Here is a 19,858-nt window from a genome sequence, read left to right on the forward strand (position 1 = left end):
GGTCAGCAATAAAATCAGAGGACACAAAGGCTTTTCAAGCACATGCACTCTTTCTGATAGCATGTCATAACTCAATGGGAAGTAGTCTACATTTATTTGCAAGAGCTGAATTTGCTTGCTAGTTTGTCGATCATTGAAGATAAATTTCCTTATAAGATGAGGGAATTATGAAGAACCCAAAACTGCAGAGCTTAAATGATTCCTGGAAGGGGAGTCACTTTAGAGGATGTGCCAGACGTACAACATATTGAAAGACAAGTACATTGGGGAGGGGGAGATAGTTTGCAAGAGTCCCGCAGAATTGAATCTGAAAATTAAACAGCACATTCTGACAATGATCAGGAGAAAGTGGAAAGAATGGAAGGGAACGCAGTGAGACCGGTTACTTTAATCACTGGGGTCGAATGAACTGTGGGGCAAAATTTTAAAAAGTTACGAGAGAGGGTGTTTCCCGGGCTAATGTCTGCAACGTGTCCATTAGCAGCGCCGCGATTCTGTGCGGCCACTGACCCCCACCCACCCACCCCCCTCCCCACTCATCATCTCCATTCTCCCTCCCTCACCCCTATCCTTCACCCTTCCAGAGGACGGGGACGAGCGGCGCGCGCGCTGACGTGTTGGGGGAGGGGGGGGAGACACCCCGCGAGCTGCCCCCACCCCACCCCACCGTTAACGTTCCACCGAGCGGGCCCCACAGCCCGGGAAGGGAATGGGCGCCAGCGCCACTCACTCTTCGCTTTACTGAGGTGCAGTGAATGGTCGGAGCCCGGCACTCGGAAAGCCTCCCCCGGATACACATGGCCTCCGGCGTAATGGTGGCAACTCTGCTGATTTTCCGAAGTAACGGCGCGCGTCAAGGCGGCGGCGATGAGAAGAGAAAGGGCAGCGGGACCACGAAGAGGACTCCTGAGCTCCATCGTCGTCCGCTCTTACGCATGCGCGCGACCTTTCACCCCATGAAGGGGTGAAGGTTTCTTCTCACGTCACCGCCACGCTCAGCTCGCGGAGACACGTCTGTTGGGAAAAGTCGCTGCCCCCATTCCCCCTAAAATCATCATCATCTGTGCTCACTCCAGCCGGATGTATTAACCCCTCCCCTCCACCACCTCCCCTCCACCACCACCTCCCCCTTCCATCCCCTCCACCACCTCCCCCTTCCCACCCCTCCACCACCTCCCCTCCACCACCATCCCCTCCACCACCTCCCCCTTCCCACCCCTCCACCACCTCCCCTCCACCACCACCTCCCCCTTCCATCCCCTCCACCACCTCCCCCTTCCATCCCCTCCACCACCTCCCCCTTCCCACCCCTCCACCACCATCCCCTCCACCACCTCCCCTTCCCACCCCTCCACCACCTCCCCCTTCCATCCCCTCCACCACCTCCCCCTTCCATCCCCTCCACCACCTCCCCACCACCACCTCCCCCTTCCATCCCCTCCACCACCTCCCCCTTCCATCCCCTCCACCACCTCCCCCTTCCCACCCCTCCACCACCATCCCCTCCACCACCTCCCCTTCCCACCCCTCCACCACCTCCCCCTTCCATCCCCTCCACCACCTCCCCTCCACCACCTCCCCCTTCCATCCCCTCCACCACCTCCCCCTTCCATCCCCTCCACCACCTCCCCCTTCCCACCCCTCCACCACCTCCCCTCCACCACCATCCCCTCCACCACCTCCCCTTCCATCCCCTCCACCACCTCTCCCCTCCACGACCTCCACCCCGTTCCCTCTGTCTCCTTTCCTCTCGTTCTCTCCCCTCCACCTTCCCGTTCCCTCTGTCTCCCTTCCTCTCCACCGCCAGATACAAGGACTGTAATCAGACTACTGAATGAACAGAATAGTAAAATTATGCTGCCTTTGTTCCATACCACTGATCTCTCTCTCTCTGTAACTTTGTTCTTTTATACTGTCTTACTTCTTGTATTATGTATGAGATGTCTAACTTGTTTGCTTGCAAAACAGCTTCTATCACTGCATCTTGGCACATGTGACAATAAACAACCTATTCCCCTTCACATGTTCATCTCGATGCTCAAATCTCCTGTCACTCATCTAGACTAGATCCAACTTGCAAACCAAGAGGGTGAACTTGATGAAAGACACAGACTGTCTGAGTTGGTAGCAAAACAGCAGGCCCCATCAAACTGAGCACTGGCACACCTGAGGGCTGTGTGCTCAGCCTGGGACTGTTCATGCTGCAATGCTGGATTCAGTTCTAACAGAATCAAGTTTATGCATGATGCAAGAGTAGTTGGCTTCATCAACAATGATGATGAGTCAGCTTACAGAGAGGAGGTTGGAAGGCTCATAAAATGATGTGAGAACAACAACCTGAGTCTCAACTTGGGCAAGTCAAAGGAGATGATTGTTTACTTCAGGGGGACTTGAGTTGACCATATTCCACTACACATCAATAATTCTGACTTGTAGAGAGTGGAGTACACAAAGTTCTTTGGTGTGCATATAAAGGACCACCTATTCTGGACCCTCAACACCTCTTCATTAGTCAGGAAGACGTAGCAGGGCCTACACTTCCTAAAGAGGTTGAAGAGGGCAAGGCTACAGGCCCACATTTTGACAACTTTTTACAATAGCACAATTGAGAATATGCTGTCTCATTGCATCATTATGCGATATGGTAGCTGAAAGACATTCAACTTGAAGTCAATACAAAGGTGAATCGAAACAGCCAAGTAGATCACTCCCTTTCCTCCATTGATGTCATTTACCAGAAGTGTTGTTTAAATAGGGCTCCAAGAATTATAAAAGACCCATTACCATCAAGTCAGGAGGTACAGGAGCATCAAACTCAGGACTGCCAGGCTGGGAAATACCTTCTTCCTGCAGGCTGTGAGATTGATGAACTGGATAAATCATCTCAAAATATTCATATATATATATATATATATTTGTTTTAAATTATCTCTTTATGCATATGTGATTATTCTGTGAATTGCGTGTGTATGTGTGCATCGTGGTCCGGAGAAACATTGTTTTAGATGTACAGTCAGATAATAATGAACTGGAATGTCATCATTTAAAAGGATAAGCATTTAACGTAGCTGTGTAGAAATTTATTTTTTTGCAGAGGGAATGAATCACTGGAATTATCTACCCTGGAGTGATTGAGAGACTATATCACTGGATGCATTTATAAAGGGAAGAGGTAATTTTTTTTCAAAGATCAGGGAACGCGGAGTTATGGGGGATTGACACAGAGAGAAGTTATGCCGGGATTTGATCATGAGCATGTTGAATGGCGGGCAGATCTAAGGTGCACTTGGTTCCCTGCTGCTCTTTTTTGAGTACACCCTCAGGATCTGGAGGGGAGAGGGGACCTCCATGTGGACATCACTGGAGGTTGGGATCAACCTGAGTTGATGGAGTTGTGAAAAACAGCAATATCTGCTCTGCAATACCACTGTCACCACTCCCACTCCCTTTCTTTCCTTAAAATCCATAACCCTCTCTACTGTTACTTTGCTTGTGCTCATTTTGGAATGCACCCATCTCTGATTCAACTTTAATTTATTTGAGAGAGCTATAATGTTGATCTTTGCCTTACTGTGAGAAGTGATGGAAAGTGATCATTCAACATGTCAATAGTTCCCTTATCTTCATTTACAGGTTTGTGGTTATCAGTTTTCAAGAGTGCCACAATGCTTTTTACCAAAACTTTTTTGTAAATTATAAAAGCATTTTTATATTGATTTTAACATCTCTTGCAAGGTTCTATTCAGAATCCTTCACTGAAGCTTTTAGGATGGTTTGTTTTGTTATTCTTATCTCCCCTAGTCAGGATCTGAGCTTATTTTTGCTTTTTTGTTCATATTTTCCTTGTGTTTTATGGCTTTTTATCCCAATAGTAATCACTTGAGCCATGTAGAGCTCTTGCTATGAGGATTATACACTAGATCTACTTCACGTTAATTTCTTTTGAATTCCTATCAATTTACCCATTAACAAATTTGCTTATTTTTTCATGGTGTGCCTTCACCGGAGTCTCGACATGGACTTCAGGAGGACCAAGAATGACCATCTTCAACTACACATTAACAACACTGTAGTGGAGAGAATGGAGAGCACCCAGTTCCTTGGATTTCACTCAACTAGTGACCTATCGTGGGCACACATCTCCTCACTTGTCAGGAAGATGCAACAGTGACTGCAGCTCCTGACAAGACTCAAATGGGGAAAGTTATTGGCCACCATTACATCAACCTTCTACAGGAGTTCGATCAAGTGCATCATAGCCGGATGCATCAGTGTGGTACAGTTGCTGCTGAGAAATAGATTGGAGGTCAATCCACTGGACCATAAGAGTGGCAGAGAGGATCACTGGAGTCTTTCCGCCCCCCCCCCCCCACCCTTGACGTGAACTACCAGGATATTTGTCTAAAGAGGGCACACAAAATCATTGATGACCCCCTTCCATTCCGCACAAAGCATCTTTCACTTGTTCCTGTTGGCAAAGAGTTACAGAATTATCAGAGCCAACACCACCAGGCTGAGGAACAGCTTCTTCCCATGGGCAGTGAGAATGCTGAATGACCAAAGGATCAGATCACACTAACCATCCAAGACTCTCATATTTACCAAACATTTTTTAAAAATGCAGACATATAGCATGGTAACAGACCATTTCAGCCCATGAGTCCGTGCTGCCAATTACACCCATTTAACCTTTGAGCAGTGGGAGGAAACTGGAGCTCCCAGGGAAAACCCATGCAGATGGGGGAGAACGTGCCGACTCCCTACAGTCAGCGTGGGATTTGAACCCTGGTGCTGTAAAGGCATTGTGCTAACTGCCAAAATCATTTATCTATTATTAAACAATATTATTTAATTGTATATATGAATACTTGTCCTGTGTATGTATTGTTTGTTTGTATACATTGTGTCTGGTTGTGTGTCTTGCTTGTTCTGCACCGAGGACTGGAGAACCATTGGGTTGCACATGCAATCAGATGATAATAAACATGACAACCCATTTCATGAATGTCAACTTAGAAACTGTTTCATGTTTCTGCTTCATGAAAATTAGAACATAAGACAAAGTTGTTCTGTTGGGTAAAATTGTGACTGATCACATTGTTAGCTTCAAGTCCTCATTGCTGCTGTCCATAGAGCTCCAGATACTGCACAGTCTTTCAATATATTGTGTGGTTCTTGGATGGAGAGTTCAAAAAATTGATAATTACACTGAGAGAAGAAACTTCTGATTTAAATATTAAATTGCTGACCCCCTTTATCCCAAGGCTATGACCTTTAGTTCCAAATTCAGGGGAATTCACCTATCAGGGGAATCCTCCTCATCACTCTGAACTCAATGTATTTATATAGCGCATATTAGAGGTCTCAAAATGCTTCAATCTTTGCAATTAAATAAAACTGGCATGTTAAACAGATGAACAAAAATCAAGTAGACAAATTTTAGTGAGCATCTTAAAGATCGGTGGAAAAGTTAGGGACAGGATCCCAGATTTTAATGCTTTAACAGCTGAAGTAGATGTTATTAATGGTGGGGTGATTGAATTTAGAGTTGATCAGAAAGGAAGGATCATTGATAGTCCAAAGGATTTTAGATCTGCGGCAATTACTCCACATTTTACTGACCATTTTGTAACAGCAGAGAAATGGCACCAGGAGAAAGCCATATACTATCTCGACCTGATTCACTATTTAATAACATCACCGCCATCTGTCTTTAGTCTCAATTCTACATTAATCCATCAACAAACCATTTGGTGGTTAACTAAATTTGATTCATTATTCATTCCTAATCTAATATGACCTCTCCCTTGTTTGTTCTGAGGCATATTGCTGCATAAGATTATCCTGAACACTTGTAAGGCAGTCACCATCTTTCTGACATGGTTAAACTGCACATGGAGAGATAAGCAGAGTTAGTGTTTCAGGTCGATAACATTAATATGCAACTAGAAGAGTTAGACCGTTAACTGTTTTAAGTAAGAAGAGGGATAGGAAAAGAATAATTGGAACAAAGAAGTAAAACAAAGGGGAACATCTCTGGGAGGCTGAAAGATGGGAGAAATTAAAATGGCCGAAGGGAAGTTGGTGCAAGGAAGCCTCTTTTAAATATAGGAATTAGTAATTGATGCCTTTGAAAGGTATCATGCCCTGTTTGTCAAAGGGGATGATCTATAAACTAAATTACACCTTTTAAATAAACTGGAACACACTAAGATTTGATCACCTGCGCACTCTTCTTCCTAATTGATTCTGTTCTGCAAATATTTCAATTCCTAAATGGTCCAACTGCATCAGGGAGTCAAGTCGTCATGTCCACCTGCATACTTCCTGACTTGTAGATGTTCATTTTGCAGGCCCAGTAGTAATTATCTGATCTATAATTCCCTTTCTATCAGGTGCAGTCAAAAATTGTGAGTTCACTTCAGGAACTGAACCAGGGATTGCTCACATTCCATGCACAATGAAACACAGATATCTCCCAGTCACAGGAATTATGGTCTGAAAGTCCATTAATTTATTTTTTAAATTATTAGGAAATGCTCTGTGCAATGTCCTCCATGTCATTTCTTCATTAGGTAAGACAGGAATCGGGCAGACAAATCCCACCAAATTGGTGCAAGAGAAGGTGGTAATTGGGAAGGAGGGGTGGTTAATTTGAATGACCGCATTATGGGTCTGGTTTTTCCTGGGTGCTTTGGGGATGTCAATTGGACTAGGCTGGAAGAGATTGTTCATTCTGTCTGTAGGTACTGCAGGTAACAGGTGCTAGGTACCACAGATTTGTTTATCAATGTAGGATTAATTTGTGATTTAACTTGATCAAGAAGTAAAGATAAAGGAGACAGTGCTGGTAAAAAAAAATCTAAATGAATCTGAATCATACACTTCTCTGTCATTTCCTTTCCCAATCTCCTAACCTCCTTAAATCCATCTGACGACTCAGTGCATGGTCTAAACTGCTGACCCTCCTCCTATCCTTTGCCTCCTCTGCAAACTTGGTCACAAAGCCATCAATTCCATCATCCAAATCATTAACATTATGTGAAAAGAAGCAGACCTAGAACCAAGCCCTGTAGAACACCAAAGGTCACTTGCAGCCAACCAGAAACCTTTGATCTCCACACTCTGCTATCTTTTATCCACGTTAATATTGTTCTTGTCATACCATAGGCTTCCATCTTGCTTATGAGCCTCGTGCGAGGCACTGTCAAAAACCTTCTGAAAATCCAAGTAAACAAGAACTAAAATCCTTTGGGCTATCAATGATCCTTCCTTTCTGATCAACTCTAAATTCAATCACCCCACCATTAATAACATCTACTTCAGCTGTTAAAGCATTAAAATCTGGGATCCTGTCCCTAACTTTTCCACTGATCTTTAAGATGCTCACTAAAATTTGTCTATCCTTCCAGTTATTTCCTCAAAGAATTAAAAGTTCATTAGGCAAGATTTCCTCTTCAGGAAACCATGCTTTCTTCTTCTTATTTTACTGTGTGTCTCCAAATACACCGAAACCTCATCCTTAATAATAGATTCTAACCTCATCAACCACTGAAGCCAGGTTAACTGGCCTATAATTTTCTCTCTTTTGCTTCCCTCCCTTCATAAGGAGTGGAGTGACATTTGCAATTTTCCAGACCTCCAGGTGCAGAACCATTCCAGAATCTAGTGATTCTTGAAAGATCACTACTGATTCCTCTACAATCTCTGGGCTGTAGTCCCCCTGGTCCAGGACATTTATCCATCTTCAGACTTTTCAACTTCCCCAACACCTTCTTCTTAATAACCACACCCACACTCAGGAAGTTCTGTCGCTCTGCTGCCATTTTCCACGGTGAAAACTACTTACCGAGTTGCTCTGCCATTTCTTTGTCTCCCATTACTATCTCCACAAACTAGATTTTCATCTGCCCAGTTCACCCTCGCCTCTCTTTTGCTCTTTATTTATCTAAAAAAACCCTCAGATTCTCTTTTAGGCTGTCTTAGCAGAACCTGATAACCACTGAGGATAAAAACTAAAGTTGCTGGCTTTTGTCTCCACTTCCTAAAGGTAGCAGTGAAAAGAGGTGTGACCAGGGAACGACAAGAGTAATTTTAGCTCCCACGCAGGTTGTCATCTGATGGGATTTGTCCTCCAGATGGGCAGCACCAGGTGGCACGCCCACTGTGCCAGGGCACCCTATCTTGTGTCGCGTCATCAGGGGAAGACTGACGGAGTTGGGAGGTAAGACGCTGAGCTATAAAACAGGGCTAGGCGGCGATCGCGTCGCAGATAGAGCAGTCGGAATTGACGTGCGGAGAGTCGGACCGCTGATAGGAGCGCCTCTGAGATGAAGTCTCACAAAGGCAGGAATTCAGCCAGATGTAAGCAATCTAGCGCAGTGTAACAGGGGGCGAGCTCAGCAGCCTGCACCTCGGGAGATAGTGCAGCGGCCACCTCCGGACCAAGGGGCTCTCGAGTAATGCTCCTCCCAAGCGAAATGAGAATAGAGGCTAAGTGCAAATCTGGGGGGGGGGGGGAGACAATAAATACAGATGGGTTAATAGAGGGGAGGGGAAACGTTGTTCTGAAGAGGGAGGGTGTGTGTGTGGTTAATACTGGAGCGAGATCTAGGACCATCGAAGCGGAACAGTGATCTAATGCCTGCTTGTCATTTCAATGCCATCCTAAACTCTGCACTTCGCTGCTGAAGTGGAAATTGAATGATGTTCTTTTGACTTGGAACCTCCAAACCGTATTTGGTGACGGGGGCTCGTACCTGCTGAGGTGCAACACATAAAATGCAGGAGAACTCGGCGGGTCCGACAGCACCATGGAAGGTCAACATTTCAGATGATTATCTTTTGCCTCCCGTGGATGGGGCCGGACCCGCCGAGCTCCTCCAGCATTTTGTGGGTTGCTCCAATTTGTCAGCATCTGCAATCCTTTCTACCCGGCACGGCCAGTTCTACAGATTACAATACAGTGCGGGCCCTTAGACATTGTCTCCAGCGCTCGGTCACCTGGGGCGTACCTTCCATCTCTCCGGGCTCCTCGGCTGGATGGCGGGCAGGGAAAGTGGCCTCAACACTTGACCCCAGTGTCTGTCGCAGGGCGGCCGAAGGATGAAGATCTAAGCGCTGTGCTGTGCGAATTTGACGCGGTGATTGAAGATTTCACCTCGCCATTCAACAAGAGACACTTCCGATACGACGAACACTTGAGGTGCATGAAGAGGAGGAGCAGCTTGAACGCCAGCGACTGCACTGCGAGTGATTCGGACAGTGAGTAACTCATTCAGTGGTGTGGCGACGGCTCGCTGGTCTCTGCCCGGTGTCTTCACTGGTCAGGGAGGGAGGGGTTCCATGTTTAAAGGCAGGACCCTGATTAAAAATGTACGACACAAACTCCTGGGGTGGGGGCAAATTACTTTGGCTGTGCGAGGTCATGAAACCCACAGGAGTTCGACCGATCCAGACACCCGAAGCTTCCGAGGTGTTGCAATAGCTAACAATGTCCTCAATGATCTCGGGACGTGGCGCCGCTGTTGGTGAAGCCCTTGTGCAGGAGATGCTACTCGAGTTTTTCTCTCCCGTACCTCTGCTTCGATCGCTCTTGCACGCCTCCGTGCCCCACACGGTTCGTGAAAACCCATCGCACCGCTGTCTAAAACGTTATTAGAGGTGCTTGATTGATTATCATTCTGTTGTCCTCCTTTCCGTCCTGTCGTTGCCTTTTAAATCGTTAGCTTTGCACACACGGGTCAAAGACACCAACGAGAGTCTGTGTCGAACCTGATGCCCAAGTTAAAGCTCCACTGCTTGCATTCTCTGTATGTGGTACGAATTGATCTGGAACTTGTATTCCGGAATTGTGCTCTTGACACACTGTAACCTGCTCGCAGAACGACCCTTCCCGCTGTGTTTGAAGTTTACGCAACTCTCGTGAAGCTGAAAATACCACCTTCGGTTTGCATCCTTTGCTTGCCTTGGCTCCAGAGCAGTAGTTGCTGTCCTTTTAAACCGACAGGTTCGGATTTGTTTCGGAGAAACAGCTTCGGCAACGAGAAACCCGAGAGTCCCACCGTTTCTTCTTCCAAAGGTATTTTGCATTCTCTTGTTGTTCGACCGCGGGGGGAAGGATTGAAAACATGCTAGTGTGCTCTGGACAACCTCGCATGGAAGGATTGATCGCTTTTGAAGTTTACCTGCTGACCTTGTAATGTAAAGGACAATGCAATAACACGTTGAATCAGTAACTGGGAATGAATCGGAATTATCATCAAATAATTGGAGGGAGAAATTAATTGCAGCCGCGAACTCGGTTATCCCAGGTCCCGTGGTTTGGAATAATAACCCGCTGTTTGGTTCAAGATTAATCCTTATTCCTCTTTCACAAATTTTACTGACGAAAACACCTCTGTCACGAAACAAGTTGTCTGGTATTCCAAGCCTTCTAGATGTTATTTCTCGCTGGTAGAATGATTTGTTTAACAGTCAGTGGTTCTCAAACGTATCTTTCCACTCACGTATCCCTTCCTAACCACATGGTTGGTTATCTACGGCATCCTACTGAAGGTGGTATGTGAGTGCGAAGAAAAAGGTTGAGAACCACTGGAACTTTAGCTTTATTTAACAAGGTCTAACCAGGATCGAACCTGATGCACAAGCTTGAACGGGTTCTGGCCGCTAGAGGTCACTTGGTGTGATTTCCAGGTCTCCAAGATTAACCAGTCTCCAAATATTGTCTGGGAAGATGTGGACAAGCAGAGCTGGTCAGAAGGGAGCTACCTCCTGCAGAGAAGGCGAGCAATGGAAGCTAATCTTGTTAGGATGGTGCTCCTGTGTAAATGGATGACTAACCTGTTGGCCTTTTCTTGCAATCCATCACTTGAAACTGTTTGCAATTGATGCCTTTATCCCAGGAGTAGTTTGGGGCTCCATCACGAGCCTGGTAGAATATGCACAGGTAGACAATAGAAATGTAAATTAGCTTGTATGCAAGGTAATCTTTAACTTTTAATTCCAGTGATAAGTGCCAGCACCCACTTAGTGTTATGCCAGTAACACCCCCCCTGTCCCCGCCCGCAACAATATTTGGTGACAGGTGGTTCCCCAGCATTGTTTTATATTGCTGCTCTCCTGGATACTTGCCATGTACTTGTAGCCCTAAGCCAAAATGTGGCACATGTGCAGTTACTTCAAACTACTTTTACTGCTTCAGTTCCATGTTCAATCTGTTAATCCATACAACTTGGTAGATCTACCTTGAAACTGACCATTATGGGAGTAGAATTATTTGGGTCTCTAAAGAGAGAGAAAGAACGACTCCAAAATGTACTGACATCCAAATAATTGCTCTATCACATGAATGCCTATAATTAATAGCTCTATATCAGTGGTTCTCAATCTTTTTCTTTCCAATCACATACCACTTTTAAGTATTCCCTATGCCAAATATGTGATTACAGAAACAATGATAATAAAAAGGTTTATAACGAACATGTACATCAAGCTGCAAGAGAAGGAAAATGATGAAATAAGCTATAAACCCAAACAAAAGTGGGAAAAAGATTTAAACATAAAGATAAAAAATGAAATATGGGAAAAGTTATGCTCTGGAACTATGAAGAATATAATAAACACAAGGTTACGCATAATACAGTATAATTGGTTACACAGGTTATATATCACGCCCCAAAAGTTAAATAAATGAGATCCAACATTATCAGATAGATGTTTTTGCTGTAAGAAGTACATGCAATTTGGGCATGTGAGAAAGTGAAAAAGTTTTGGGAAGATCTAAATCAGGGATTAAATAAAATCACAAAAAGCAACATACCAAAAAATCCAGAGATCGTTCTTCTAAGTAATATAAGAAGTAAAGAATTAGGCCTCAAACTGGATGAAGTGTAAAAAAGATTTATTATGATAGCCTTAGCAGTAGCAAAAAAATGTATAATGTCAACTTGGAAATCAGAAGAGAGCCTGAGAGTTCAGAAATGGTACATGGAAATGAATAAATGTATTCCATTGGAAAAAATAACATATAATTTAAAAAATAAAGTCACATTATTTGAACAAATTTGGAAACCGTACATGGATCAGACCTCCACCCCCTAAAATGATAAGACAAAATGACTTGATCCAGTGTGTAAAAGTAGATGACACAATTTTCTTGTTTATTTTCATTGTGTGATGACATTGTTTAATGGGTTTATTGTATTATATATGTTGAACGTTTAATGGGTTTGGAGGGGGGTGGGAAGGGGGAGGGAAGGTAGGGGGGGTAAAAAGGGGAGAAAATGCCACTGTGTATATTTAAGAGGGAAATGTTTGTATGTATTTTGATTGATATGGTTCACAGTGTGGAAAAATTAAAAAAAAATAAAAAAAGTATTCCCTATGCCATAGGTGCTCTGTGATTGTAAAAGATTGCTTAAGGTAGTACGTGAGTGAAAAGAAAAAGTTTGAAAACCACTGTTTTAATTGTACCTAATTGACTCGTTATGAGCACGGTTTCATAACTCCAAAGGAAATGGGCCATTGACAATTTTTCTCAAGCAAAATATTTCAGTGTCTAGAGCAGTGATTCTCAACCTTCCCTCTCACATACCACCGTAAGCAATCCCTTACTAATCACAGAGCACCGATGGCATAGAGATTACTTAAAGTGGTATGTGAGTGGAAAGAAAAAGTTGAAAACCACTGCTCTATACACTTCAGTTTTTAAAAATGAAATGAGTCATGCAAAAGCTATATTGGAGAATTAGGGGGAAAAAGAGCTATAAATAGTCCTTTCATTACAGCAAAACTTGGAGATACAAAGGAACTGGAAGACTACATTGCAGATTTGAACAGAACATTAGAAAGTGAGTATTGTCTCATGTTTATACCCAATAACAAGCATTAACATTGCTTGGTGTGTGCTGCAGAGTGACTTGGATGATCTGCAAACTTTTCTTGCTTCAATGTTAATAATATAAAGCCATACATAATTTTGCTTAATTGTATTAACCAAATTACACTGTTCCACACTCTTTCCAATCAGGCTGCCAGCAAGTTCATTATATTTTGAACACTAGGTATTCGACTCATGCGCACAGGAGGTATCAGCCTTTGGAATGGCATAGAAATAAGCTTGAAGGTATTTGGACAGGTTATCACTAAATGTCTTGGTAAATGAGGCTAATTGTGTTCTGCTCATTGGATTATTTCACAGGTATGTGAGGAGAAAAGATTAACTTGGCTCTTGGCTCTATTTCAACAAGTGAAAAGATCTGCCAGCATTTCTCTCTGCCAGTTGCACCTTGGAATTGTTGCAGCTCTTGCAATCGGTAAATGTATTTCAAGACATTAGATATTTTAATATTTGTGTACTATTATTTTTTAAAAGTTGGAAAGATCTAAAAACAGTGGTTGTACTATTAAGCTAGAACAGCATGCATTTGTACAGAGAAGATGAGTGAGATCTGATTTATGGGCAGGAAGCAGACCAGTTGATGGGGGAAGGAGAAAAAACTAATTGAGAAGGGGACAGTCAAAGCAGACGATTCCCTTTTCCAGGAGTTTAGTCCACAAAGGTGCTGGCTACTTTGTGGCAATATTCTTGAAAGAAGAGGCCTCCAAAAAAGGCACCATTGCCTCCTCCTTCAAATGGTCTGTGCCCTCCTTATGAGTTGGTTTCGAGCAGTTTGTTACTAATAATCATTTCACATTGAAATTTTGTAAATTTAAACACTGGAGTCAAATCTTGCCAGCTGAAACTAGCCCTTGTTCAGAGAAAACTTTAGTAAAAAACTTTACAAGATTTGATCTGTTATCCTTCACTGATTATCCTGTATTGAATATTAAATAAATATATTTTTTGAAAGTTGCTTAGTTTTTTTTCTATTGGAATGAATATAATGTCTTTAATCATAAAGCCATTTCATATCGGGGCTTGAAAAACTGTGCAAAGTATCAGATTTCGTAAAGCACTGAGGTGATCTGTGAAATGTGAAAGCTCCCTTGAGTTATTTTCAGTATTTAAGATTTGCACCTAACACTTTCCTGCCAGTTATCAGAATTCCTAACACGAGACATTACTATGCCTGCCTTGTAGAGCAAATGCAAGAATAAAAATAGCTTCATTCAAACAATTTTAAAATCACAAACCCACTAGACTGCAAGTGTTTCTTTGCACAAACTGATATCTTTTATGCCAAATTTAGAACCCCATGTGCTAATTCCTGTCTTTTAATGGCTTTCATTTAGGGTGGTATTTTTACAGCACAAAATGGGCACTTCAGCCCAACTCAACCACTCTGGCCAAGTTGTCTGTTCAAGTTAGTCCCATCTGCTTGCATTTGGCCCATATCCCTTGAAAGTTTTTCCAGCTATTCTATTGATGTGGTATCTTCCTTAATCCTCCAAGTCACAAAGTTGTAATGAAAATAAATAACTATGGTTCCTAATGCAAATTTTGACTGTGGTTCATTAATGACCAGTTTTAATATTGTTACAGGCTGTGGACATTGTTGTCACTTGAAGGTGGTGAAGTTGCTGCCTTATAAACTGTCTCTTCCCGCCCCCCCCCCCCACCTGCTGGTGGGAGAGGGAGGCCTTGTACCCCATGCTAGCTCACCCTGCTTTTGGGCAAGGTGATGTGGGTTTTTACATCCAACTGCAATGAAGGAATAGCCACTGTTTTGTTTTGGTCAGAATGATGTATTGATTTGGAAATTACTTGCTGTCCCTGTTTTACTGATATAAATGAGACCAGAGTCTTCCAAGGGTTTCATTGATCTTTAGCATCCATCAGAAATAAATAGGGCATTGGATTTAAAATCTGACCTCAACCTCAGACTATTTAATAGACTCTTAGAAATAAATGAGGCTGAAAGCCCAATGTCTTGGGCTCAATCTTTTGGAAAAGACTGGAATTGTGACTTTCCATATTTTTGGCAAGTCTACAAGCTGAATGCAAGATTTTTCACCCCCTTTTTGACTAGAATAAGTAAGCGAAATGAAATAAGACCATAGGAACAGAAGTAGGCCATTTGGCTTGTTGACTCCACAGCTGATCCATTCTCCCACAGCCCCACTTCCTTGCCTTCTCCCCATAACCTTTGATACTCTGACTATGGAGATATCCATCAATCTCTGCCTTAAATACACCCAATGACCTGTCTGTGATAGCAAATTCCAGAAGTTCACTGCTTTCTGGCTAAAGATTTCGGTGTGCCCTTCAATTCTGAAGTTTGAGCCCTCTCGTCCTTGACTCACCTATCATGGGAAACAACTTTGCCGTTATCTACTCTGTCCAGGGCTTTCAACATTTGAAATGCTTCTATGAGGTTCCCCTTCATTTTTCTGAACTTCAAGGAGTACAGTCCCAGAGCCTTTAGGGTATCCTGCATGAGAACTTCCGAGTCCCTTTCCACCTCCAAATTTTGAATTTTTTCCCCATTCAAATAATAGTTTGCCCTTTTATTCCTTCAACCAAAATATACTTTCCAACATTGTATTCATGTGCCATTTCTTTGCCCAATCTCCTAATATATCTGTCTCTCTGCAAACTAACTAATGCTGCTTGAGTTTCCCATTTTTAAAAAATCTATCGGATGGGCTTTAGATGACACTCCAAACATCTTGAGTGCTGCCTCTCTTTCTATCCCTCCCAGATGAAATTGTGACTTTCCTCTTAACCAATGTACCTAAAGTAAATTACCTGGTATTTCTTATACTGTTTGGATGCTGCAGTTCACAAATGGCCATACTCTCTTGGATTAAGACTCTTGGCCTCACCTGCTTAATATTAATCAGCAAAGTGGAAGCCATGGACAGGGTTCCACTTCCTTGTCATAAACAGCCATAATTACCTGAAGGAGGTTGGGATGAGGTGAAATGGCCATTGATTAGTTTGTTGACCAGTGTCAATGATCCTCCTCCTTAAAAAAGATAAAATAACATTGTTCTCTCTTATTGGTCCTTTTTAGAGGATGTGAGATTATTTGGAATTAAGATGATTGGGGGCGGGAGTGGTGTGCAAGAAGTAGAATTGCTTATGGTCCCCTTGGCTCGATTGGATGCAACAAAAAGTCATCTGCATTGTGCAGGAGTCGTTTACTGAAGGGCAAATTCCGTCTGAGTGATGACAACAGATTTTCTTTTCCAAGAAACAAATGAAAAAGTTGGCTTTTTACAATGATCCAACATTTTCCTAGTCACAATTTCTAATACTTTAAACTTGGAGATTACTAATAAAACTCCATCTGATGGGATTTAAATGATATAGCAGTGTGGTTGCATAACTAATCATTCTTTGTTTTAAAAAAACACTTGAAGGGAGGTTAGATCTTTGTGAATTCAGCCTAAGGTCTCAAAGCAGAACCATAGAATACAACAGCACAATTACAGGCCCTTCAGCCCTTCTAGTCTGCATCAAACTATTATTTTGTTTGGTCCCACTGAACTGCACCTGGACCAATTCCCTCCATATCCTACCCATCCATGTACCTGTCCATATATTTCTTAGATGTCAAAATTGAGCCTGCACTTATCAATTCAACTGGCAGCTCATTCCAGACCCCCACCACTCTCTAGGTGAAGGAATTCCCCCTAATGTTCCCTTTAAATCTTTCTCATTTCACCCTTAACCCATGCCCTTTAGTTTTTAATCTCTCTTCTAACCTCACTGGAAAAAGCCTGCCCATACTTCAGGTTCCGGCAACATCCTTGTAAATCTCCTCTTCACCTTTTCAGTGACCAAAACTCCACACTAAATTTAGCCGCCTCACCATATTTAGTCTTATACAACTTCATCATAACATCTCCACTTCTATACCCAATGCTTTGATTTATGAAGGCTATGTACTAAAAGCTACTTTCGGGGAATTATCTATCCATACTCCCAGATCTCTCTGTTTTACTGGACTCTTCATTCCTCTATCCATTTACTGTGTATCTTATCTTGGTTTGTCCTTCCAAAGTGCAACACCTCACAGTCAGAGAGGCCATCATCCACTACCACTCTGCCTTCTCCCATAAAGCCAATGTCTAATCTAATTTACTACCTCACCATGATCATCGAACGACTGAATCTTCCTGACTAACCTCCCATGAAGGAATTATTAAAGTCCATAAAGACAACATCCATGCCCTTTTATTCATCACCTTTACTAGTAACCTCCTTTAAAAACTGTATAAGATTTGTTAAACATGACCTAACATGCACAATGCCATGTTGACTACAGATATTCCTAATCAGTCCCTGTCTATCCAGATATATTCAATCTGTTAAGACTCCCTTCCAATAATTTACCCAGTACTGACATCAGGCACACTGGCCTATAATTTCAAATGTATCCTCTCTCCCTTATCCACCTATTACCTCCTGCCTTCGGGACCATGTTCCTCCTCATACCCCTCCTCTACCATTTTGTTTGGGTGCCTGCTGACATTTTTCCACACTTAAAGCCCGAAGTGTTGGTTATGTACCTTTATTTTTGCTATATAAAGTACACTGTTTGACCTGCTAAGTTTCTCCAGCATTGTGTTTTTACTTCAACCACAGTGTTTGAAAACTTTCATTTTTTTACTAATAACTAGCATTTCCTATTTGAGACTATAGATTTTAATTTTAGAACAGGGTACAATGAGTTTGATCATAATCTTCAACTAAATTATATAACAGTTAACATTGTCCTATGTCCCAAAGAAATGTTGCCAGAGAACATCTATTGCTGAGCTACATAAAGAGTTATTAAGACAGCTTGGTTAAAGAGTTAGGTTTCAATGAGGAAAGAGATGGAGACAGGAATTCCAGAGCTTGAAGTCCAGACACTGATGACGCAGCTACCTGTTTATTTCCTTTGATATTTAAATAAACAATCATGAAAACAATGATTGTTGCTCAAAGAAATATTAAGATGGACTGGGTCTCCATGTCATGAGGTTTGCTCCAAGCCTCATGGACACCAAACATGTCTCCTTTTTGCTTTTAAAATCAGTGGCATTGAATCACAGCTTCTGAAGCTTGTGGTACAACTGCCACAATGGGCCAAGTTACTGGTAATATTAGATCATCTAAGCTGAGACTTGGCGGAGACCAGTGGCGCTGTAAATACACACCAGTTTCACATGACAAGTCCTCCGAAGAGAAACTGTGCCCTTACTGGTGACTTATGCAATACTTAAAGTCAGCTATGGAGACAACCTGCAGGAGTCACTGCGTAAGGATGAGACCAAGAACAAGCAAATTGACAGATGGATCACATTATATCACCTCATGTAATAAAAAATTAATAGTTTAAAAATAATTGTTGTTTTTCTACTGTGCTCAGATGCTGACACCAACATTCAGGGCAATGTCTTTGTTGAATATTTCAAAGCAGTACTGAGCAGCTTAAAATCCCTGACCAGATGTTGCTGCTTGTGTGTGTGTGTGTGTGTGTGTGTGTGTGTGTGTGTGTGTGTGTGTGTGTGTGTGTGTGTGTGTGTGTGTGAGGGATGCATGAAGTGGAACTGCATCTGAAGGGTCATGTAAACCAGACACCATTAGGGTCTTATTAAACACAAAAACATGTTCACCCTGTTTCACCTTCCTTTAAGATAAGTCAGTCCCCCTTTGGAGGAGGAAGTTTAAGGGAATTATTGGGGTCAATTTTTTTTTATGCAGAGATCTGTGGGTGCCTGGAACAGGCTGCCAGGAGTAGGAAGTATATTTTTCATATGCAAGCGACAGAATTTTAGTTTGATTTGGACATCATGTTCAGCACAAACATGGGCCAAAGGGTCTGTTCCTGTGCTGTACTGTTCTTTGTTCTATTACTGCTTTCAATCAAACAAGTTCACTTTAAAAACCCACATAATATTTATGCTCTCTGATTCTGCCCTGCTTTTCCCATCCACCAAGGAGAATCTAGGAAACCTCTACTCGCCAGTTTTACCCAGGCTTCCATTCTATGAACCAATTACACATAACCCTTCGTAACCTATCTTCAACTAACTCTGTCCCTACAATTACCTTATTAGCCCATCTTATACCCATTTATCCCTGCTAATTAGACCTGTCACCTGGCTGAGGAGAATGGCATCAAATCTCCAAACTGCTGTGTCATGTCAGGAGGACAAACCCTATGACCAGGATTATTTGGAAGCAATCGATTTTTTTTTCCATACACTGTTATCAGAAGCCTCTGTCACTGAAAAGATGATTTGAAGTATTGATAAAATATTCCTCCTAATCCTGGCCGATCTTTTTCTGGATTATCATTTCCCGTTTCATAACTGACTATTTCTAATTTGCAGCCCCTCTTCCTACCCCCAGCGCCAGAGCCTTCTGTTCAGATGTTTAGGTCATATGTTCTGAAATTTCCTTCTTTATCACTTTACATTTAAACTACCTCTGTTTTTGGTCATTCATCTGTCCAAATGTATCCTCCTGCAGTTTGTTGTCAGATTTTATTTGCTAACACTCCAGTGATGTGCCTTGGAAAACTGTCATATGTTAAAGTCATTATAATTTGTTAAGTTTGATAATGAACAGGGCTCATGATAACGAACAAAATTCACCCCTCTGTTATGAGAGACATTTGCTACGATTAGAATTCTGCTCCCCCATATCACCTCCTCCACAATCCCAATTTGCCTGTGAGATTGCCTGCTTTGGCTGGCATGGGAGTTATCCTCATTGTGGAGGTCAGACCTAGGTTAAAGCTGCCCTGCATTATTATCTCTTAAGTGACTGCCTTTTAATAATAATGTCACTGACTGCTCTGGCCTCTGGAGCTGTTGGTCGCCCTCCTCAAACCCACAGAACTGATTCCAATCTCGGATTTTTCTTATTGATTGTACTTGTTTCTATGCTGCAGGATTCTTTCCTTTGTTCCTGAAT

At 42.6% G+C, this 19,858-nt stretch overlaps 2 protein-coding genes across 6 annotated transcripts in view; one reads left to right on the forward strand and one right to left on the reverse strand.

The window, feature by feature from the left end:
• prdx4 (peroxiredoxin 4) overlaps positions 1-19,858 on the reverse strand; it is a 49,748-nt gene that overhangs the window by 22,099 nt on the left and 7,791 nt on the right. For 3 of the 5 annotated variants that reach the window (XM_069889583.1, XM_069889584.1, XM_069889581.1), the window contains exon 1: positions 731-946. In XM_069889583.1, the coding sequence (XP_069745684.1) occupies positions 731-917 (187 nt within the window). In that variant the 5' untranslated portion in view covers positions 918-946. Of the gene's footprint in view, positions 1-730; positions 947-10,842; positions 10,931-15,842; positions 15,906-19,858 lie in introns of those variants that run through there. The other 2 variants (XM_069889585.1, XM_069889586.1) reach the window with 2 other exon arrangements.
• On the forward strand, positions 8,280-13,852 carry rgcc (regulator of cell cycle). Its single transcript, XM_069889587.1, has 5 exons — positions 8,280-8,364; positions 9,094-9,264; positions 10,010-10,081; positions 12,789-12,851; positions 13,202-13,852. Exons 1-5 carry the CDS (start codon positions 8,331-8,333, stop codon positions 13,207-13,209), a joined length of 348 nt encoding a protein of 115 aa, XP_069745688.1. The 5' UTR covers positions 8,280-8,330; the 3' UTR covers positions 13,210-13,852.

Source organism: Narcine bancroftii, chromosome 7 (assembly GCF_036971445.1).
Source record: "Narcine bancroftii isolate sNarBan1 chromosome 7, sNarBan1.hap1, whole genome shotgun sequence".
NCBI classification, from domain to species: Eukaryota; Metazoa; Chordata; class Chondrichthyes; order Torpediniformes; family Narcinidae; genus Narcine; species Narcine bancroftii.